Raw genomic sequence first — 25,003 nt, 5'->3', positions numbered from 1 at the left:
CTGGCACTGCTATCTGTTCCTTTGTATGTTCATTAATTTACCATATATTTTAGCTAAACATGTAGCTTTCAGATAGTTCCTAATTTTAAGTTTCATAACATTTCATTTATTCCACAGCATTAGGAACTGAAATGGGTCTAATATATTCAGGAAGAAAACAGAAATTCTGGGGTCTCTTTTGAACACATGTTTTCCTATACTGTTTTCAAAGCTTTTGTTTTGCTTTTTAGAAACGTGACTCACTTGTCTATTATGTTTTAACTTTAGGATATACAAGAAGTCATACTCAATAAATAATGCGATTTGATTAAAAGTGCCATAAGAAACGAAATACTCAGCTTCCTAAGATTTGAAATTTAAAAAAAAAATTTTTACACATATATATTTTATTGCACTTTAGATTCTGGGATACATGTGCAAAACATAAAGGACTGTTGCATAGGTACATACATAGCAGTATGGTTTGCTACCTCCATACCCGTCACCTGTATCTGGCATTTCTCCCCATATTATCCCTCCCCAACCTCCCCACTTCCTGCTGTTCCTCCCCTAGCATCCCCAACAGACCCCAGGGTGTGATGCTCCCCCTTCCTGTGTCTGTATTGTCACTGTTCAACACCTGCCTATGATGAGAACATGCAGTGTTTGTTTTTCTGTTCTTGTGTCAGTTTGCTGAGAGTGATGTTTCCAGATTCAGCCATGTCCCTACAAAGGACACAAACTCATCTTTTTTTATGGCTGCACAGTATTCCATGGTATAGATGTGCCACATTTTCCTTATCCAATCTATCATTGATGGCCATTTGGGTTGGTTCCAGGTCTTTGCTATTGTAAACAGTGCCACAGTGAACATGCGTATGCATGTGTCTTTATAATAGAACGATTTATAATCCTTTGGGTATACACCCAGTAATGAGATTGCTGGGTCAAATGGAATTTCTATTTCTAGATCCTTGAGGAATGGCCACACTCTCTTCCACAATGGTTGAACTAATTTACACTCCCACCAACAGTGTAAAAGTGATCCTATTTCTCTACATCCTCTCCAGCATCTGTTGTCTCCAGATTGTTTAATGTGTGCCATTCTGACTGGCGTTGAGTTGGTATCTCAATGTGGTTTTGATTTGCATTTCTCTAATGCCCAGTGATGATGAGCATTTTTTCAAATGTTTGTTGGCCTCATATATGTCTTCTTTTGAAAAGTGTCTGTTCATGTTCATCAGCCACTTTTGAATGTGTTTGTTTTTTTCTTATAAATCTGTTTTAGTTCTTTATAGATTCTGGATATTAGCCCTTTGTCAGATGGGTAGATTGCAAACATTTTTTCCCATTCTGTTGGTTGCCAGTTCACTCTAATGATTGTTTCTTTTGCTGAACAGAAACTCTGGAGTTTAATTAGATCCCCTTTGTCTATTTTGTCTTTTGTTGCCATTGCTTTTGGTGTTTTAGTCATGAAGTCCTTGCCTACGCCTATGTCCTGAATGGTTTTGCCTAGGTTTTCTTCTAGGGTTTTTATGGTGTTAGGTCTTATGTTTAAGTCTTTAAACCATCTGGAGTTAATTTTAGCATAAGATGTCAGAAAGGGGTCCAGTTTCTGCTTTCTGCACATGGCTAGCCAGTTTTCACAACACCATTTATTAAACAGGGAATCCTTTCCCCATTGCTTGTTTTTGTCAGGTTTGTCAAGTATCAGATGGTTGTAGATGTGTGGCATTGCCTCTGAGGCCTTTGTTCTGTTTTACTTACTGGTCTATATCTCTGTTTTGGTACCAGTACCATGCTGTTTTGATTACTGTAGCCTTGTAGTATAGTTTGAAGTCAGGTAGTGTGATGCCTCCAGCTTTGTTCTTTTTGCTTAGAATTATCTTGGCTATGCGGGCTCTCTCTCGGTTCCACATGAAGTTTAAGGTGGTTTTTTCCAGTTCTGTGAAGAGGGTCATAGGTAGCTTGATGGTGACAGCATTAAATCTATAAATTACTTTGGGCAGTATGGCCATTTTCACAATATTGATTCTTCCTAACCATGAGCATGGATGTTTTTCCATTTGTTTGTGTCCTCTCTTATTTCCTTGAGCAGTACTTTGTAGTTTTCCTTGAAGAGGTCCTTCACATCCTTTGTTAGTTGTATTCCTAGGTATTTTATATACTTTGCAGCAATTGTGAATGGCAGTTCATTCTTGATTAGCTCTCTTTAAGTCTGTTATTGGTGCACAGGAATGGTTGTGATTTCTGCACATTGACTTTGTATCCTGAGACTTTGCTGAAGTTGCTTATCAGTTTAAGGAGATTTTGAGCTGATACGATGGGGTCTTCTAAATATACAATCATGTCGTCTGCAAATAGAGACAATTTGACTTCCTCCTTTCCTAATTGAATGCCCTTTATTTCCTTTTCTTGCCTGATTACTCTGACTACAACTTCTAATACTAAATTGAATACTCAATATTCAATATATTCAATATTGAATTCAATATTCAATATATTCAATATTGAATTCAATATTGAATATATTGAATACTATATTGAGAGAGGGCATCCTTGTCTAGTGCCAGATTTCAAAGGGAATGCTTCTAGTTTTTGCCCATTCAGTATGATATTGGCTGTGGATTTGTCATAAACAGCTTTTATTATTTTGAGATATGTTCCATCAATACCTAGTTTACTGAGAGTTTTTAGCAAAAAGGGCTGTTGAATTTTGTGGAAGGCCTTATTACATATTTCTATTCTTTTTATAGCAAAAAGCAGAGGACAATAAAGGAAAGTATATATGTTGTGCACCTATGATGCACTATGGGCTACAGTGCTTAGTAACTCTAGTGGAATAACTAACAGTTTTTCTTCACTTAAAATTCATTATGCTGCTAAGGAAAAGAAACTCTAATAAGGCCAAGGACAAAATTGATGCACTGGACTGGGAAAGGTTAAAGTTGTTAATTTATTCAGTCATTTCTTCAACAAATATTTTTTGAACTCCCTTCAAGTAACCAGTCCTATAACCAGTGGGATCCCTACTCTATAGAAGACAACATTAAAAGGCACAGAAAGAATGATAAACAAATTATTACAAATGTGACAAGTGCTGTGTAGAGAAGGTATAAATAAAGCAGGAGAACTAACTCAGCCAGTTCAGGTCAAGGTAAACCTGCTTTGGAAGATGACATCTGATAACTGAACAGTTAGGTGGGAGGAGTTGAGGAAAGCGGAGAGTGTTTGCCAGTTAAAAGATGGAACCTGCAAAAACCCAGAGACGAAGATTATTAACCACAGTCATGAAATGAAAAAAAAAGTGCTTATAGCTAGAAAGGAAAGATAGAATTGTGTAAATATAATGTCAGGGATATGAGACTATCAGAAGGTAATGAGAAAGCTGTTAAGTACTAAGTAGGGAAGTGAAACAAATTTACAAAAGCAGTTTGGGTTATGGGAGCAGAAGCTATACTGGAATGGGCTAAAGACCATGAAAATAAACAATTTGTTTAAAAAATCTGACTGTGGGGCGAGAAAGGGAGTTGCAGCTGAAACAAAAAGTTGATTAATTTGTTACTTTCATTTGATTCTTGGATTTATTTGTATATGTTTAAATGTTGACAGTGAAAAGCTTACAGGGAGAAGGTGGAGGAAAGAAAAATTCCTCAGATGATTAAAAAGGGTGGAACCCAGACCTCAGGAAATTATAGGTAATCATTAACCCGATGTGTTATTTTCTCCAAAAGTGCTTGATGGCAGTAAAGTCAGGTAAGATTTATCAAGGGTCATAGTTCTTACTGGTTGATATAAAGATGACTAATGGGAAAAGTTCTTGCAGACACTGAAATGAGAGTAAAGTGATTGGAGTCTAAGATAGATAAGGTAATGAAAATAATAAGGGTCTAGTAAAGAGATCTCAATGTAGTCAGATAGGAGGAAGTAATCAGAGGCAAGATGTCTGGATTTGTTATTTCACAGTTGGAAATCTGTGATGAAGTCTCCAAACATGGTTCTTTGTAGGTAGAGTTCAACACGAGAGCTAAGGAGGTCAAGGAATTTTTCTACCAGGAATGTCCTCTTTGCATAGGACACTTGTCCTTTTGTTATGTTTTGTTCTCTGAGAAATCCATGCAGTAAGACAGAATGCAATTCCTCCCTATCCCCACCCTAACTCCACCCATTCCCACAAACTTTAAAACACCAAGGAGAAAGCAGGGTAGAATCCGAGAAAAAGGTAAGTCAAGAAATAGAATGCTTGACCCTGCTTTTGGTTTTTCAAGCCTTTCTGTAATACACAGACCCCTTTGTTTAATCAATATCTTACACAGAAATGCAAATGGTAAAACAGAAAAGTACAGCTGCTCTGCTAGAAGTAGGACCTGAGGTTCTGTTAAATGCCTCTTGTCCTTCTTCCCACTTACTTATATCTAGAAGACACCTAGGACCTCAGAGCACAACTGACCATTTTTGTTCAAGCTGTACAAAAAGGTAAAAATTATATGCTTTCTTAAGACCACACATCCTACTTTAGATCACTGTAGATCACATAAGTTAAGACAATGTAAGGACCTATGGGCACAAAGCTCTAACAAATAATGAAGACACTTTACTTGTATCTCCCTTTCTATACTTAGCAGTAGGACTTTTTCATCTTTGGGAAGAAACCTGTATGTGCCAAAACTTTTATCAGACATTTTGTATAACTGCCTTCTATTCTTTTAAAATTCTTGTCAGGAAGTTATATTATTCTCATCTGCAAAAAGTTAAGGCCCAGAGAGGTCAAGTAACTTGCCCACAGTCACAAAGTTAGTAAGTGAAAGAGTCAGAATACAAAGCTGATCTCAGAGCCCCAAAGTCGATTATATCACATTGCCTCCAAGATTCAAGAATTTAACAATGTTCCTCTATTACCACTTATATATAAACTCTTCTGGCTAAAAGCCCATAAAATGTTTTCTCATACATAATTATTAAAAACAGCTCAATCTTAGAGAATTATCATGTAACTGTTTTAGATTAATAGGGCATAACATAGGCATTCCAACAGATCTCTGCTGAATCTGCTTTCTTTTGGTAAATAATGACTCCACTGCTACTGGAGTAAAAGTTGATGTTGCTTTTTTAGGCTTGGTGGTCATTATATCTTAACTCTACACCTACATAATTGATGAGATTGTACCCTAGGAGTCAATGTTAACCAATATTATCAACCCATAAAGGCTGGGTAGATGCGAAATTGCAACTACTAAAAATATGTCTATAAAAGTAACAAAAGTAATGGAAACAAATATTTGAAGAAAATAGTCACTGAATAACAGGATCATGAGAAAAAGAAGGCCAAATCAATTCAACGTATTGTAAAGCTGATTTTAATTAAAACTTTCAGAAAAAAAACATAAAGCTCAGATACATAGTTAAGAAAAATAAAGAAAATGTAAATACATAATTAGGAAGCAAATATAAAAGGACTGACACGCTGGATTAAAAAAAAGAGAGAACTAAGGACCACATAGAAATGTCTGTCCTTTTTCTACGTGTTACTATAGTAATACATCTATTGGTCTTCCAGAAACCATGTGAGATCCATAAAACTTCTTTCACTAGTCATTAATAGTATTTTCCTGCCTCAATAGTACTTCAGTCCTTCATGGTTACCATCAAACTGAGCTTCAAAGTTGATAAAACCAATATAATTTTTATCAAGTCATTCTGCTCAAGAAATCTACAAAAGCATTCAGGTGCCTACCCCATAAAAACTACCTGTTTTGCAAGGACCTCTTCAATCCAGACCCAGGTTACTAACTGAAATTAATTCCTACTGTGTACCTTCTACTCTTATTAGGCCACTCCCTATGCTCTGTGCCAGATCTTCTAAGCTTCCTCTTGTCCCTTCTATTGTGGAACAGCTCTTCTCATTATGACCTACCCATAATATCTCATTTCTTCTATATGCCTCAAATCAAGCCCATTCTACACAGACTTATGGGTATTTACAAATGGAAAGAGTACAAGGTGAAAGTCAGGAAACCTGGGTTCTTAATCTGGTTCTGACATTATCCAGTAGTGTAACACTGGGCAGAGTTTTGAGTTAAACAGCTAGTCCAAACTTTTGTTTCCTCATCAATAAAATGAGATATTTAATTAGATTATCTCTAAAAACTGTTTTAAGATTATCTAACTCCTAGAACACTTATAGTCTTAATACTTTATCACTTAATTGTACATTAAAGGTTTTATGTGTATTGAATCTTATTAGGTTATAAACTTCCTGAAGATAAAATTACGTATTATGCTTTACATTTTTGCAAACTCAGCAAGGTATGATATAGTGTTTGATAACATAATGGTTCCCTTTCAGCTGTTTTATTTTAGTTATGGAATCATAAAATTACATGGGTAAAACACTGGGCCAGAAGCATGATGTATTGCATTTTAAAACATGCATATTTTGTATTCCTTGAACAAATGAGCATATTTTGTATTCCTTTAACAACTGAGCATCTGAAATCCCTAAGTCTCTGGTTCAGGCATATTACTGAATAACATGTATCTAATGCAACTGAATAATTAAGGTATATTTTCTTAACATTTTAAAATGGAAGATGTTTATATGAATACATTCTAGTGGCTATCTGCATCAACTACAGCTAACCACTTCTGAGAATAAATCAGGGCATTAACTTTTATGCTAAAACCTTATTATAAACCAACTTTGCTTAATGCTACAGAAAAGCAGAGTCAACTAACTACAAAAGGCCCATCTAGACCAGAAAGTAAACTTGGCCAGAGATGGTATTATCTCCTGGTACTATAATTTTAAGTGCTTCTTAGGAATTAGAATGATGAATGTTTTCAGGGACAGGAATTCAAACAGGGGTCATCATCCCCCTTATTATAGTTATGTACAAATTTTTTAAATTATAAATATTTACACATATGTACATATGCATATCCAAGATACATTTTTTGTGCCTTCAGGGATTTTATTGTACTTTAATATGTGTTAATTTTATAGCAATTTTATAATAACTCCAAATATGTAACACAATTACCTACTTTAGAACAATTTTATGAAGTTTTGTTTGAGACTTAAATCTTACTAACTAATCAGAGAATCTTAGAGGTGGGAAAAACCTAGAATCACAGGTCTAACACAATGTTTGTTACATAGTAGGGGCTCAATAAATACATATTTATCTAAGTGATCTTGTAATAGTAGTGAGAACAAAGGAAGACAATCCAAAATGAATTGGTTTCTATTCCAACTCCATCATTCATTTAAGCAGTTGGCTCATTTTCATCTTACTTTCCTTATCTGTAACTTGCTTTATCTATCATGTAGAAATATCTAAACATTAGGAAAATGAAGAAATTACAGAAATAAGGTTTTATTTCTTTTACAGGCATAAAACACAGAAGGCCCAAATAACTCTCAAGTATAGTATGTATCATTCTGAACCCCATCTTTTTAAGTTAGGGTAGACACTCATATTATCTGAGTAAAAGAATATTAAAGCCAAGAATGCAGGTTTATTTGTTCAGATAACAAACATTTATTAAGCACCCACTATGTGCTGTGTAAATTGCAAGAGAAAAGAGATGAATAGGAAGCAAAACTCAGTACAAAGCGGGATGAGAGATACTTAAACAAATGAAAGCATGTTCAAAGTGAAATGGTCAGTTAGCAGTGAGGAAGGTTTGGGCAAACAAGAAAACCCTAGGTGGCATATCAGTTTTAAAAGATTGATAGGTATTTCCAGATGCAAAGTTAAGGGAGGAGAAGGAACAAAATATGCAAAGGAGAAGAAAATGATGCTTGAAAATCTTTGGAAAGCTGAATGCAGAAGGTTCCTAGGATGACTACGGGACAGTGGGATGAAAATAAACTAACAGAATAGGCAGAAACTTGACCCTTCAAAGTCACATTATTCTGCAGTGGGGGATCACTAAGATATTTTAAAGCAGGTAAGTATCATATTAGACTTTGTTTTATAAAAATGAGACTAGATTGGGAGAGGAAGATTCTGAAGGCAAGAAGATAAATTAGGAGAATAATGCAGTCCCTTAGGATGGAGATAATAAAAGCTTCAGTTAAAGCAATCAAGATGAAAAGATATTAATGGAAAGAACATTTACATTTACATGTATTTTAAATATATGAAGACTAGAGGAGAGAGAAAAATATAGCGCTTTCTTTTCTCAAAACCCATTCAAAATGCCCCAGCTTATTTCTGGTCCACACAATACCATCAACCCCTTCCAAATTTCCCATCTCCATCCTTTTGTCCATTGGATCCCTGTCTTGATCATCTTTCTGAGGCTCTCCCAACACAATAGTACATATTCTAGAACATGCCACCAGTCAATGGCACTGTAACTACCTTTGCAAGCCCATCCAGGAGCCTCAGCTTGACTGTGATCCCAAAAGATTGTTTCCTGCTTACCCAGCAACTACAGACCAACTCTGGCGCCAGTGGACTATACCTTCACTAACAAGGTCTGAACTCCAACTTTGGGGAAGGACCCTCTTCCAAGCTGTTCCTTCCTTAAATATTCTCCTCCTTCAGGCCTAGTATCTTTGTTATAGTTCTCTTTACACTTTTATAGTTACTAACATATCATAGCTTCATCATTCTTTATATTAAACTCTCCTTGTTTAAAATTACTTTGTGATTTGTCTCATTAGATTCAGAGAGATACTGACAACAGTCATAAGAAATAAATAACTTATGATACTTATGATGTGAGAATAAAAACACGAGAACCAATAACTAGGAAATTTTTTAAAAAATAATGAAAAAATGAAAGTAAACCACCCATTAAGAGTCTCATAGGAGAATGAGACAGGATCTCACTCCGTCCCCCAGGCTGCAGTGCAGTGACATGGTCATGGCTCACTGTAGCCTCAACCTCCTGGGCTCAGGTGGTCCTCTCACCTCAGCCTCCTGAGTAGCTGGGACTACAGACACGTAACATTACATTTGGCTAATTTTTGTATTTTTTTTTTGTAGAGACAGGTTTTGCCATGTTTCCCAGGCTGGTCTCCAACTCTTGGGTTCAAGTGATCCTCCTCCCTTGGCTTCCCAAAATGCTGGGATTACAGGTGTGAACCACCGTGTCAACTTATTTATGGTAACTTACTGAGTAACTGTTATATGTACACCAATTAAGACTACAACCTTATAGAACCTCGATATCAGAAAGTGGAATTTGTGACTTTAAAGTAAGAATTTTATATACATGATAAAGTAAAACATTGGGAAAATAACCATTAACAACATGAGCTTAGGGACTTTAAAATGAAGACGTACAAAATTACAGAACTTGGAATAATAGTGGCAAACCCGCATGTTGGTCAACGTTAGGTTAAATGTTTCAGATTCGATTCTATGTAAAAGCCTAGAGCAGAAAGTGAGTAAGTCCACGCCAGGCATGGTGGCTCACACCTGCAATCCCAACACTTTGGGAGGCCAAGGTGGGTAGATCACTTGAAGCCAGGAATTCGAGTACAGGAATTCGAGTCCAGTCGAGTGACCAACACAGTGAAACCCCGTCTCTACTAAAAATAGAAAAAATTATCTTGGCATGGTGGCAGATGACTGTAATCCAGCTACTCAGGAGGATGAGGCATGAGAATCACTTGAACCCTGTAGATGGAGGTTGCAGGGAGTCAAGATCGCGCCACTGCATTCCAGCCCGGGAGACAGAGAGAATCTATCTCAAAAATCAAACAAGCAAACAAACAAACAAGCAAACCAACCAACCAACCAACAGTGAGTAAGTCCAGAAAGCCAAGAAGGTCAATGTGAGGTTCAAGCTCAGAACTTTTTTTTTTCTAAATTGTGGTACAATATACATAACATAAAATTTACCAAATTAACCATTTTTAAGTATACAGCTCTGTGGCATCAGGTACATTCATATTGTTGTGCAACCATCACCACTATCCACCTCGACATTTTCATCTTCTTTAACTGAAGCTCTGTTTCCATTAAACAATAACTCTTTATTCCTTATTCTCCCTGGCCTCTAGCAACTACCACTGTACTTTCTGTCTCTATGAATTTGACTACTTTATGTATCTCATAAAATAAAATCATAGATTTGTCCTTTTGTGACTGGCTTATTTTACTTAGCGTAATGTCTTCAAATTTCATCCATGTTCCAGCATATGCCAGAATTTCATTCTAAGAATGAAGAATATCACATTGCATGCATACATCGTATTTTATTTATCCATGCATCTGCCAATGGATACCTGGTTTGCCTTTTGGCTATTGTGAATTCTGCTTCTACAAACATGGGTATATAAATATCTGTCCTTGCTATTCTTTTGAGAATACACCCAGAAGGAGCAATGCTGGGTCATATGGTAATTCTACGAATAACTTTTTTATGAACTGCCATATTGTTTTCCAGAGTGCCTATCCCATTTTATATTCATTCCCACCAGCAATGTACAAGGACACCCATTATTCTTTTCAGGCTGCCATTTAAGAAACACCCACTATGTGATGTAAGGACACCTATTTAAAACCATATATTTGTTCAACTTATTTATGGTAACTTACTATTATAGCCCACTGAGCTGAAGCAGCTGTTTTAAAGCCACTGCCCTTATGAAATCTGTATTTTAGTGAGATGATACAGACACAAAAATAAGAAACGAGCATATACATATCATATAATAAATACAACTGAGACAAATAAAACAAGGTAAAGAGATAAAAGTAATGGGTGAGTGTTTTAAATGAGGTGATGAGAAAAGTCCACTCTGAATGTGGCATTTAGAAAGCCCTCAGGAAGTAAAGGAAATAGTTATGAGAGACCACAGAGCTCTGTTCCCGAGCAAACTGGTTCTCCACATTTCTTAGTCAGCAAGCTATATTATATCTGTCATAAAATATAATTATTTACAAGAAAGAAAAGTTAATCTACCTTTTTAAATCACTTAAAGGAGTGTCAAACTCTACTAAACATTAAGAAGTTGACCATTTCTTTATAGAAAAGTTAAAATGGGACACATTAATAGACTTAAAGGACAATTGTTAGCTCTGATTAAAAATTGAGTAAGAGTGGCTACTACCTAGAAAAAAAAAACAAAAATGGTCAGGAAAGGCTTTCTGTAAAAACAACTGTTGGCAAGTTATCCAGGTAAACTTTGAGGTTACCTCTAATGACTCACTTTATCTCACACTTTGTATCCAACAAACAAATCTTACCATCTTTACCTTAAAAGTATTTTGGAATTCCCCTTTCACTACCTCCATCATGATCATTCCGGTCTAAACCACTACCATCTCTTGACTGAATGGTTATCCTATGAATTGATTATCTATCCATTATGTCATTGCTCCCTTGCAATCTGTTTTCTGTACAGTAGTTATAATGATCCTTGTAGACTATAATTCAGATCATGTACCTTTTCTGCTAAAAATCCTCCATTTTGGGGAAAATTCAAAGTCCTTCAAAGTCTTTACCGAGGCCTATAAGGCAATACAGAATTCCATGTCCTCCACACCCATTATTACTCTCACCATATCATCTGAACCTCTCTTCTCACTAGCCTCCTTCTGGGAATATAGCAAGCACACTTCCATCTCAGGGCCTTTGCACCTGGTGTTCCTGCTTACTGGATTATTTTTCCTTAAGGCATGCACATGTCTTTTGGGTATCCAGTTAGATATTATCTTACCAGAAAGAAAAGCCTTCCCTGACTACCCTGTCTAAAATAGTACCTCTACTGGTCTCCATCTCCATACCTTACTTAATTTTTCTTCATACTGCTTATCACAACCTGATAGAGTATACACTTATTCAATCTATATTCTTTCTCCACTTATTAGAATGAATGCTCTAAGAGAAAAAGGACTTTGCTTTGATTAGTGCTGTATCTCCAATACTTGGAAGTACATGGCATATGGCAAACTTTCAATAGATGTTTGTTGAATAAAGGAATGAATTAATATTACTGTGTTATGATTGTCCTTGTTCCAAAAAAAAACAAAAACAAAAACAAAACGAAACAAAAATCCCAAAAACAATTGGAAAAAACATGGATGAACAAGGAAGGTGATACCCAATGCTTTGGCTTCTGCAGTTGGTACATGCAATTCTGTTTGTATTTCTACAATGTATCTGGAGAAGGTGGATAATTTATGAAACTATAACTCCTCTACTGAAAACAAAGAACAGACCATAACTTTTGGAATGACTTCAGATCATAGCTGGAAAGGTAAAAATTAAAAGCTACCAAAAGTGGAGCGCAAATACTAAGTACTTCTCATTATAGAGGATGAAAATTAGTATTTTTAAAAAACAAGCTATTCATAATGTGATGGCTGAAAATAAAAACTAGCTCTTTAAATATATTTATACTAACTGTATAAATTAAATTGCATGATCCAGTTCGCCAAAACAAAGTGGAAAGTAAAATGTTAAAAGTCAGGAAATTCCAAAGTTTACACTTCTACTCTAATATTAACTTGCTTAAATTGGCTTATATAACATTTTAAAGGTATATATTTAACAGGAAAATTGAATATAACTACACTTACAGAAATAATGTTGACATATCATTGCTAGAGGAAGTATAATTTAGGAATTTCCTGATTTCTAAGAACTGGTATTTAATATCAAGGCATTAACACAAATTTTTTCTTTTGTAAACTACTTTAAAAATGGAATAAATAAAGAACAAGAGGCAGCTGTTAGATGAATTAAGATTATATGGCTTTGCCTTAACCTTAATATTTACTATTTTCATTATATATTAAGATAATATACATATAAAAGAAAGGGTTATATGCATTAATTTACATTATTCTAAATCTCAATACTCAATGCTGTCATTATTTTAGGCAGTTTAAATTTTACAAACTTTATATGAGCAAAAGTTAAAGATTTGTTTATGTTACACGAAATTATTAAAGACATCCTCTCATATTAAGTCAATACTTCTATGTCTCAAATTTTTGTAAAAATAGCAACACTGAAATTTCATAGTTTTCTTTTTTAAAAAAATTTATTAAAAAGCATGGAGAGTTCAAGTTCCAACATCTCACTACCTCAGATAAGTAAAGGTTAGTAATATTTTAATTTTAACCTACATCTATGAATAGCCAGGATTCAGAAGCCCTGTGCTCCTCTTCTCCATGCCTCCTAGCCTGGTTCAGGGCTGTGGCTCTAAAGACACCCTTTTAGGAGCATGACTTTGCAATACAAAACACTGTGAGTAAATCTTTTCAAACAGGAACTCAGCTCTGTTTTCTAAAGTATCTGACTAAAACTCTGTAGGACTGAAGACAAGCCACTGAAATATTTCCTACCTAGGGCAGATACCATAAAGCAATAGTTAGTCTGAGCAAACGCTCCAGATATGAGGGAGCTCCCATGATTCTGTAGAATCAAATATCTAAAGGTCACTTGTAATTCAGGATACCACATTTTGAAACAAAGAGGCAGCATCAATATTCCTACAAAACACAGTTAGCATCATCATAGTATTTTTCTTTATATAATCTCACTCCCTCTGAGTCCTCATTTTCTCCTTTTCATCCCTGAAGCAGTGTAAATAATAGCTTTCCCACTCCTTTAATAATCCAAAGCTTTTCTTTACTTTCCTCTCCTACCTCCCTCCAAATTTAGATATTAAATAAAATCCTCTTTTTATAAAAATACCAGCTGGTAAGCCAATATGGGAGGTTTCCTTAACATTCTATACAGTTTACCATATGCACTATATAAAGTTGCTGGGCTGAAAGATATATTTTTCCAGTCTTAAGGTTATTCTTCTGTAGGCTCTAGACATACCACTAAGCAAAATCTTATTTTGGACATCAACCACTAGCAGCTGAATTTAAATACCATAATTCACAAAACAAAGCACAGCGTTTCTGGTTTTTTGTTTTTGTTTTTTTTTTAATACTTTAAGTTCTGGGATACCTGTGAAGAATGTGCAGGTTTGTTACATAGGTATACACGTGCCATGGTGGTTTGCTGTAACCATCAACCCATCATCTACATTAGGTATTTTTCCTATGCTATCCCTCCCCTAGCCCCCCAACCCTGACAGGCCCTGGTGTGTGATGTTCCCTTCCCTGTGTCCATGTGTTCCCATTGTTCAACTCCAACTTACGAGTGAGGATATGCAGCGTTTGCTTTTCCATTCCTGTGTTAGTTTGCTGAGAATGATGGTTTCCAGTTTCATCCATGTCTCTGCAAAGGACAAGAACTCATCCTTTTTTATAGCTGCACAGTATTTCATGATGTTTATTTGATACATTTTCTTTATCCAATCTATCACCGATGGTTTGGAACTAACCCAAACCATCGGGTCTGGGTTAGTTCCAAGCCTTTGTATTGGGAATAGTGACGCAATAAACATACGTGTTAGCTCTTGTTGCTTGATCCCTTTACTGTTACGTAATACCTTTCTTTGTCTTTTCTTATCTTTGTTGGTTTAAAGTCTGTTTTATCAGAGACTAGGACTGCAACCCCTACTTTTTTTTGCCTTCCATTTGCTTGGTAAATCTTCCTCCATCCCTTTATTTTGAGCCTATGTGTGTCTTTGCACGTGAAATGGGTCTCCTGAATATAGCACACAGATGGGTCTTGACTCTATCCAATTTGCCAGTCTTGTCTTTTAATTGGGACATTTAGCCCATGTACATTTAAGATTAATATTGTTATGTGTGAATTTGATCCTGTCATTATGATGCTAGCTGGTTATTTTGCCTGTTGCTTGATGCAGTTTCTTCATAGTGTCAATGGTCATTACAATTTGATATGTTTTTGCAGTGGCTGGTACCAGTTTTTCCTTTCCATATTTAGTGATTCCTTCAGGAGCTGTTGTAAGGCAGACCTGGTGGTGACACAATCCCTCAGCATTTGCTTGTCTGTAAAGGTTTTTATTTCTCCTTCACTTATGGAGCTTACTTTGGCTGGACATGAAATTCTGGATTGAAAATTCTTTTAAGAATGTGGAATACTGGCCCCCGCTAGGGATTCTGCAGAGAGATCTGCTGTTAGTCTTTTGGCCTTCCCTTTGTGGGTAACCCAACCTTTCTCTCTGACTGCCTTTAACATTTTTTCCTTCATTCCCACCTTGGTGAATCTAACGATTATGTGTCCTGGGATTGTTCTTCTCAAGGAGTGTCTTTGTGGTGTTCTCTCAATTTCTTGAATTTTAATGTTGGCTCATCTTGCTAGGTTGGGGAAGTTCTCCTGCATAATATCCTGAAGAGTGTTTTCCAACTTGGTTCCATTCTTCCCGTCACTTTCAGGTACACCAATCAAATGTAGGTTAAGTCTTTTCACATGGTCTCATTTTTCTCGGAGGCTTTGTTTGTTCTTTTTCATTCTTTTTTCTCTAATCTTGTCTTCACACTTTATTCCATTAAGTTGATTATCAATCTCTGATATCCTTTCTTCCACTTGAGCGATTCAGCTATTGATACTTGTGTACGCTTCACAAAGTTCTCATGCTATGTTTTTAGCTCCATCAGGTCAATTATGTTCTTCTCTAAACTGGTTATTCTAGTTAGCCCTTCTAATCTTTTTTTCAAGGTTCTTAGCTTCCTTGCATTGGGTTAGAATACGCTCTTTTAGCTCAGAGGGGTTTGTTATTATCCATCTTCTGAAGCCTACTTCTGTCCATTTTCAAACTCATTCTCCATCAGTTTTGTTCCCTTGCTGGCAAGAAATTGTAATTCTTTGGAGGAGAAGAGGCATTCTGGATTTCAGAATTTTCAGTCTTTTTGCACTGGTTTTTCCTCATCTTCGTGGATTTATCTACCTTTGGTCTTTAATGTTTGTGGCCTTTAGATGGGGTTTCTGAGTGGGTGTCCTTTTTGTTGATGTTGATGCTAATCCTTGCTGTTTGTTAGTTTTCCTTCTAACAGTGAGGCCCCTCTTGTGCAGGTCTGCTGGAATTTGCTGGAGGTCCACTCCAGGCCCTGTTTGCCTGGGTATCACCATCAGAGGCTGCAGAACAGCAAAGACTGCTGCCTGTTCCTTCCTCTGGAAGCTTAGTCCCATAAAGGCACACACCAGATGCCAGCCAGAGCTCTCCTGTATGAGGTGTCTGTCGATCCCTGCTGGGAGGTATCTCCCAGTCAGGAGGCATGGGAGTCAGAGACCCACTTGAGAAGGCAGTCTGTCCCTTAGCAGAGCTTGAGCTTTAGAAGCACAGTATTTCAATTTATCTACATGAGATGGTGCAAATAAAACTTGTGTGAACTTCCCCTAGAGTGCTTGCCTGTGAAGAATTACAATTATCCTGAAAAAAATGAATGTGTTTGGCTACTTAGTCTTACACTTGTAATTAGAAGATCTGGGTTCAAGTCCTTAGCTCTGCAAATAACAATAAAAGGAATATTGTACATCTTTATAAAAAATAACTAATCTTTGCATTTTATAGTTCAAAATACATTTTCCCTTAAACAATTATGATCAATAACAACATTAAGGAACTACTGTTATTATCGCATTTTACAGAGAAATAGACTAGATTTAGACATGCCAACGACTAAAACTATAGAAATATTTAAATGTGCTGTTATTATCGCATTTTACAGAGAAATAGACTAGATTTAGACATGCCAACGACTAAAACTATAGAAATATTTAAATGTGCTATCTCATTCAGCCATAGAATGTCTAGGTATCCCACAGGTGATGCAGGATAGTTCAGGATGACACTCTTAGTGAGTGTGCCACCATAGCTGACCCAACTCATTGCATGTCCCCAAATGTGATTTGACCAAAAAAGCGTAAGATGAACCACCTGTCAGGGGCAGATACGGGGTAATCAAGTATTATAAGCTGAATTCTTGTATACCCCCAAATTCATGTTATAGACCTAAACAACAATGTGGCTGCATTTGGAGATGGGGACTCTAGGAAGCACTTAAGGTTAAATTAGGTCACAAGGGTACAGCACTGATCTGTTAGAATGAGTGTCTTTATAAGAAGAGACGCCAACTCTCTAAAGACTAGATTAGAAAATAAGATAAGAAAAAAGAAAAAAAGCCCAGACGTGGTAGCTCGCACCTATAATCCCAGCACTTTGGGAGGCCAAGGCAGGCGGATCACCTGAGGTTGAGAGTTCAAGACCAGCTTGACCAACATGGAGAAACCCTGCCTCTACTAAAAATAAAACAAAATTAGCCCAGCGTGGTGGTGCATGCCTGTGATCCCAGCTACTTGGGAGGCTGGGGCAGGAGAATCACTTGAACTCGGGAGGCAGAGATTGTGGTAAGCCAAGATTGCACCATTGCACTCCAGCCTGGGCCACAGGAACAAAACTGTCTCAAAAAAGAAAAAAAAAAAAAAGGAAAAGAGGAAAGAAAAAAATTGAATATGAAAGAAGAAACACCAGAGAGTTCACTCTCTCCCAGCCCCCACCCCTACACACACACACACACACACACACGCGCAAGCGTGTGCGCGCATGCGGTCATGTGAGGACAAAGAAGGCAGGAATCTACAAGCCAGAAAGCCCTCACCAGAAACTAAATTTGCCAGGACCATGATTTTAAACTTCCCTCCAGAACTTTGAGAAATAAATGTCTGTTTTTTAACCCACCCACCCTGTGATATTTTGTTTTGCAAGCCCTAGCAGACTAATATACCAAGTACATAAGATGTACGTGATGGCTAATTTTTAATTTATAATGAGAAATTACAATTACCAAAACTACTCCTTAAATACAATTACCAAAAATACTCCTTTTCAGATCTGTGTTTGGAGCAAAGCGCGAAAGCCAGGAGAACTTGATAAAAAGGATATTTTAAACAGCCTGAAGTATGCTTTTCACCGTAGGCACTCCCTCTTCAATAAAACCAGATAATTCAGACTTCTCTCACTTTAATTCCCTTCCATTGTTCACTAATTCTCATCGGAGTCTCAGAGATTCTCTTTGGGCCTCAACAGCATAAGGACATGTCAGAAACTTGAGAGGGATACATACTTTCTTTAAATATGTTTAAAAAAAAAATGAGAAAATTAGAAAAGCTATAAGCTATAGACTGAGATCAATACTGACTTAATCACTGACTTTTCATATCTTGGTCATGATTTATTCAGTGTAGATCCAAGTCTTTATGGGTGCTTTACTCTAGTCTCCAAGGACTTCAGACAAATTCCAGGGCTCATGCTATACCTCCTTTCATCTTACTTTGCCAAAAGCACATTATAGTCTATTAAGTGCTTGTATGTCAAATATCATATTTGAGCTGTACAACACACCCCCCCAAGAACATTATAAATTTTCCCCCAAAATTATGCAACTAACTCTTAGTAAGTGGTGAAACCTAGATCCACACTCTTTTAACTATTTCAGATACTATTATGGGTAAATAGATGAAGTAACCCGTAACCCACAATTTCCTTGAAATAAAGATATACGTGGTCATTTGTAAACTACAAGTAAGCTTTTACAATTAGTGTTTTAAAAGCTAACTGAAAATGGATAGTTACTATTTTTGCTTAATATTTTTATTTTATTAGCAATAATGGTGTCAACACCTGACAACACAGGCATGCTCACTGAGATTTTTCTAAAGTGATGAAAAATTAATCATAGAATTATCTAAAGCTTTGTGTGAACAACTGTCAATTACCCACACTTATTTGGAGGTAGTGGAAATATTAATCAGAAATACAAAATAGAAATTAATCCAGAGGGTTATTTTTTACATTTTTGGGACTGAATCTCACTGTGTCACCCAGTGAGATTGGGCTGGAGTACAGTGGCCTTATCTCAGCTCACTGCAACCTCCGCCTCCTGGGTTCAAGCAATTTTCCTGCCTTAGTCTCCCGGATAGCAGGGATTACAGGTACGTGCCACCACATCCAGCTTTTTTTTTTTTTTTTTTTTTTCATACAAAATTTTAGTAGAGACGTGGTTTCACCATGTTTGCCAAGTTGGTCTCCAACTCCTGACCTCAAGTGATCTGCCCACCTCAGCCTCTCAAAGCGCTGGGATTACAGACATGAATCCCATTATACCACACCTGGCCTCAGAGTGTTATATTGATTAAGGAAAATAGTTATTAAGGAAAATAAATAGTTACTTCCATCACCCCTTTGTAGCTAAACCTGTAACTTCAATGGGAAAGGGTAGAAAATAGATTTACTAATATGCAAGTCAACCAAAAACATACATACATTTCATACAAATGGAAACTGGGTGGTTTTCCCTTGAACATCATTTAATTTAAAAACTTAAAAGAGACATATAATTTCATCTTTTCTCAAAAGCATAGAAAGTATTCTAAACAAAAAATGGTTTAGAAAGAAGACATCATAACTTGGAGCTTTATATTATAACAATAAAAGAGTAATCTCTTACAAATTCAAGAATGGCATACCATAAAATTAATCCTATATAAACTATTCACAGAATCATCAAGACAGTTTCCTTGTGTTGATTTTTTTGGTTCATCTTTTTTTTTTTTGAGACAGAGTTTTGCTATTATTGTCCAGGTTGTCTTGGCTCATTGCAACCGCCACCTCCTGGGTTCAAGCAATTTCCTGCCTCAGCCTCCCAAGTAGCTGGTATTACAGGCTCCCACACCCACCTCTCACTTTTTTTTTTTTTAATTTTTTTTTCTCCAGTAGAGATGGGGTTTCACCCTATTAGCCAGGCTGATAACTCCTGATCTGAGGTTATCCGCCTGCCTTGGCCTCTCAAAGTGATGGAATTAAGGAGTGAGCTACCACGCCTGGCCCTGGTTTATCTTTTTTTAAAATTATAAGACTTTTTCAAGAAGAAAAGGCCAATATATAATTTTTTAATTACAAAGATGCTTTTAAAAATCTAAGATCCAGCTAGTAGACACTAAGAAATATATTTTACCTTTTGATATTAAAAGTATTTGTATATATCTAACGCTAAATTATCTAAAAGTTACTCACTCCAGTAAAATAATTATTATTTCCTTTAGCTTAGGTCTTTAAGTCAAGACTCTTCTTATTTGAAGCTCTAAAGAAGCGGTAGGGAGGCCCACAGGTGGCAGAGAGGTTTCTAGAAACAGAGGAGTATAAGCAGGACAAATTCTTAACAATGCCTGGCTCCTTCACTCCCATTCACCCAACAAGAGTTGCTCCGCTCCATTTTTGTCAGATATATATTAGGACTCCGAATATCTGAAAAAATTTTAAGAGTGCTGTATCTAAAATAGTTCCAAAACAGCTAGTCTGAAGTAGACACTAAAAGGTGTTCTATGCAATAATCAAACACTGATGGACACATTTACCACTATCTCTTTAAAACACTTAGATTTCTCAACTTAATCTCACAAAATTGACCAAACAGCACACAAACTGTCCTGCTGGACAGCAAAGTATACACTTTCATTGCTCATTATAGTGTTAATCTATAATTTAATGTTTTCCAGCAATTAGTTCTAAATTGGCAAGTTCAATTACAGGGTATGATAAATGTACATAATCCACTCAGTTCAGCAGGGACTTGGCTACTGTGCATGCCCAATACATACACTCTTTCTTAGAGCAAATAAATTTACCAAAAGCTACTGGGTCAGATCATAACCTATCCTGGTATCTTGGTAGCTAAGGATAGAGATAATAGTTACTAGAGATTACAGCCCATGTCTAATTGAAATTTTACAAACATTACACACACTATATATATGTGATATCTATCTATATATGTGCATATATAGATATATCACTTATCTATATGTGCTATTAAGTAGTAGCAGTCTTATAATTAAATAGTCACTGCCATGCCAATCTAAAATACCTGAGTGGTAACTATTATGCAACTTCTGTATACTGGAAACAAAATACCCACTCACAAAGCTATCTATAAATTATTGTACTTATCTGTTTATAGCAAAAAAAATTTCATAAATTTAAATAGGTCAATGAAACTACTTAAGGTACATGCTTATAATTTTCATATTTTTGTATACTTCAGCATCAAATGAGGTCAACATCTATTACAATCAGTCAAAAAGTAGCAAAAAAAAAAAAAAACAAATTAAAATGGGGATGAAAATTGGACCATCATTAACATGAGGGAGAAAAACTTCTGGTTTCTCATTTTTAAAAAGACCATGCTGTAACTAGCAGCATATGTTTAAAAGGTGATTTAAAAGCCCACAGAACATAGGTTGCACTGCAGTGGTCCACTTATACATGATTTTTCTTCCATAAAAGTTATATGAACTATACCTGCTCTCCTGCCTACCCTACCTCCTCCATCTATTCTGCCTCCGCCATCCCTGAGATGGCAAGACCAACCCTTTCTCTTCCTCCTCCTATTCAACATGAAAATGATAAAGATGAAGATCTTCATGATGATCTGCTTCTACTTCCCCTTTATGAAGAGATAATTTATTTTTTCTTCCTTATGATTTTCTTTATAACATTTTCCTTTCTTTAACTTACTTTATTGCTAAAATATAGTATATAATACATAAAATATGTATTAACTGACTACTTGTTATTGGTAAGGCTTCTGGTAAACAGTAGGCTATTAGTAGTTAATGTCCTGGGGAGTTAAAAGTCATATGCTGATATTTTACTGCACAGAGGGCTGGTGTCCCTAGCCCTGGCATTGTTCAAGGGTCAACAGTACTTGTAACTTTACCTGAGATTCTATCCCCAACCACTTGTAAGGAAAAAATTTATTCAGTAAGAATTTATTGTAAAATTTATTTTATCAGTAAAATTTATCAGAATTTATCAGTAAAATTTATTGTAAGAAATAAATTTATTCAGCTTTTATTATGTACCTGGAACTACACCATTATATATACATTATCTCAGTCAATTCTTCCCACAACCCAAGGAGGTAAGTATTCACATCCCAATTTTAAACATGACAAAGATAAGAACACAGCAGAGAAACAATTTAAACCAGGTGTGCTGAATCCAAAGCGCTTGATCTTTCTAATCAGAGTTTCCAGACATTTAGATTTCATAGACCAGTACAATACACAGATACACATGCAAATACACATATACCAAAAATCAACCAAATGGCAGACTTCACGGGGAATCAATATTTTATTTCCCAAGAAATGATATATTTTTTCAAAGCCCTACTATTTACCGTCAGTATTAATTTTAAAAAACAAAATGATACTAACATAAAAAAATACCTGAAAATAAGAAACAAGCCTTCTGGGGGGGGAAGAAAAAAGCCTTATACTAATATTTTCAACACAGAATAGCACAGGTTCTCCAACTGGCAAATGAGAACAACTGTACTGAATCATACTGCTTCCTGTAAGAGAGAGGCAGAACACAGAACCTGAAACGTTCTCCTACATTTGCTTCCTAATTTCATTACAAAGGTGAGGAGAATATATGTTGCCTTAACTAAAGCCATGAGTTTTCTGAAATTTTTATATGCCAAGGTTCTGATGACCAAGAAATTACAGAGGCTTTAAAAATAAGGAAGTTTCTGGTATCAGCAGGTTGTTCATTTTCAACACAGGTATTACTTTGTACTTTCACAGATAACAGTGTTTCCTTAGGTTTTTTCTTCAAATAAAACCTTTAGATCTGATACAATCAAAACAGTTGTTAAACGAATATAGATCCATTACCTTGTACCTAAGAGACGCATCCATCTTCAGTTGCATTCCTGTCTTTCTAGCTTTATCTACCACATTTAATTAAAAAGAGCAAGGATTTTGTCTTCATCATGTTTTAGTACAGCATCTGATATTAGGATGCTAAGTTACTATGAGAGGGTCAAAATACATTAGATTTAGCTCATTGCCAAATGCCAGAAAAAATTCATTAACAAATGAATTTGAGCTAAATTTTCAGAGTAAATTTATATTTTTAAAAAACTCATAGTTCCTCAAAACGGTAACCTGCAGCAAAAGTCGTAACAATTCTGAAACATGTATATCTAAATACTTGTTACAGTCTTTCCCATATCTCTTTCTAGTCTCTCCTTTACTTGTCAGGTGGAAAACAGGTTTAAGGGTCTAGCTAAGGAAGCAAACAGGCAGAAAACAACCTCTTGTTTGCTATCTCACTGCACTTGAAATGGATCTCTATAATCCACTACCATTTATAAGCATCTTGCATATCAACATCACATTAGGTACTTTACTACCTAAATTCCTGGTCCATAACTATTCCATCCTGAATTGTCCTCAAGTATCTTAAGAATGAAGTAGACTCACTAAAAACCTAACGTTTCTGAATGATCACTTGGAAATAAAGTTCACAGTTTTATGAAATAACATTCAGGTCAACATATTTGGCAAATTCTTTCTTTTAGGTGTTAAATAGTATCCTGATTTATATATTACACTTTACATGGTACATTGAATAGTACACTGATTGATTTACTATACTTTACATAGTAGAGTATACTGACTAATCTTTACATGGTAGAGTTATCTCAACTGTTCAAATAGTTTAAAAATTAAAATAAATACTCTTGATTTTGGCATTGACTCCTTTTAAAGTCATAATACAATGTTATTGAAACAATCTATTAATATTGTAAATGACATGCTTTCTGTTTTTTAAAAAGCCACTAGTGAAGTGAATTAAGCATTTTTCCAGGCAATACATTTAGATTTCAATCTTAATAAATTTAGTCATTGTGTATACTCTTCCTTTTACCCAGACCATGCATTCCTTTTTTCACTTGCTTTTTAGGGCCTAATGCAAATGTGTTTTCCTCTGCGGAGTATTCTCTCTATGGATCTAGACAATATCAACCCCATGCATCTGTGCACTCACCCCGTACTTGGAATAAACCTCCACAGTTCATTATCATGTATAAGCATCTAGCATTTCAGACATCATTTTAGGTGCTTAACATATTTCCCAATTAACTGCACTGCATACAAGCTTTTTTCTCTCACATCACTAAGTCTGTCCAGAGCAGGAACCTTAATATCCTTTTTATCTGCTCAGCACCTAGCTCAGAACCTGGATCAAGAGTGACAGGAAGGATATCGCAATCATTTGTAATGTATGGTCAGGGAAGGCCTCTCTCTGATACTTGAGTAGAGACCTAACAGAGGGGAAACAGCAATCCATGTGGATACCTGGGGAAGAAGCATTCTAGAAGAAGAAATGAAAAGTGCAAAGGCCATGAGGCAAGAACATTTTGGAGTGTCAGGAAAAACAAGGTAACTTCTATGGTTATAACAGAGTGGAGGGGCTGCAGGGAAACAGTAACAGGTGCAATCAAATAGGCAGCATGAGTTTACATCACATAGGTCTTACAGGCCACTCTAAGGGCTGTGGGTTTTACTTTGAGTTACAAGGAAAGCCTGTAAAATACACAGAGCAAATAAATAATCTGAATTACATTTTAAAAGTATGACTATTATGAGAAGAACACACTACAGAAGACAAAGGTGCAGAGAGACGATAGGCACTGATGACAGATTCATGTCAAATGTAAATGATTAGCCACAGGAGAAATAAAATTTCCTGACTTCATTTATGAACATGCTGACCCAGACCCTCTATTCCCTGTGACAACTGCAAAAGATGTTAACACCTGTTACTTATCAAGCACAACAAAATTGTCATAAATTAGTCTGAACTTAGGAAAAAAACAAGTGTTTACAAGGCAAATGACACTTCATTTACAAAGGTCTTTATATAATTCTTAAAGCTTTAGATGTGGGTCCTCAAACCCATCAGATTAATGAAAGGAACAACTACAAAGACAGAAATGAATTAGTCTTTCAGGAATAGGAGACTTTCACACTAAGGATTAACTAGAAAAACTTGAGAAAATATAATTTAAAATGAAAATTTTAAAACATTGGCTGGCCAGGTATGGTGGTCCACTCCTACAAGCCCAGCACTTAGGGAGGCTTAGGCCAGAGGATTGCTTGAGCCTAGGAGATCAAGGCTGCAGTTAGCTATGATCACATCACTGCACTTCAGCCTGGGGGAGAGAGTAAAGGAACGGAGAGTAAGAGAAGGGAGGAGGGAGAGAAGAAAGGAGGGCGAGAAGGGAGAGAGGAGAAAGGGAGAAAGAGGAGGGAGGAAGAGAGGAGGGAGAGAGAG

The 25,003-nt window shown here is 36.0% G+C and overlaps 1 protein-coding gene across 5 annotated transcripts in view; it reads right to left on the bottom strand.

The window, feature by feature from the left end:
• Window positions 1–25,003, bottom strand: part of COMMD10 (COMM domain containing 10) — a 213,141-nt gene that overhangs the window by 112,462 nt on the left and 75,676 nt on the right. The window contains exon 6 of one of the 5 annotated variants that reach the window (XM_017502038.2): window positions 2,682–3,231. The exons of 3 other annotated variants lie outside the window; for them this stretch is intronic. In XM_017502038.2, coding sequence (XP_017357527.1) covers window positions 3,127–3,231 — 105 coding nt within the window. In that variant the 3' untranslated portion in view covers window positions 2,682–3,126. Of the gene's footprint in view, window positions 1–2,681; window positions 3,232–16,153; window positions 16,247–25,003 lie in introns of those variants that run through there. One more of the 5 variants, XM_017502040.2, reaches the window with a different exon arrangement.

The sequence above is a fragment of the Cebus imitator genome, unplaced genomic scaffold (genome assembly GCF_001604975.1).
Source record: "Cebus imitator isolate Cc_AM_T3 unplaced genomic scaffold, Cebus_imitator-1.0 Scaffold288, whole genome shotgun sequence".
NCBI lineage: Eukaryota > Metazoa > Chordata > Mammalia > Primates > Cebidae > Cebus > Cebus imitator.
Note: the sequence above shows the minus strand (reverse complement) of the source record. Positions and strands in the feature narration are given on the sequence as shown.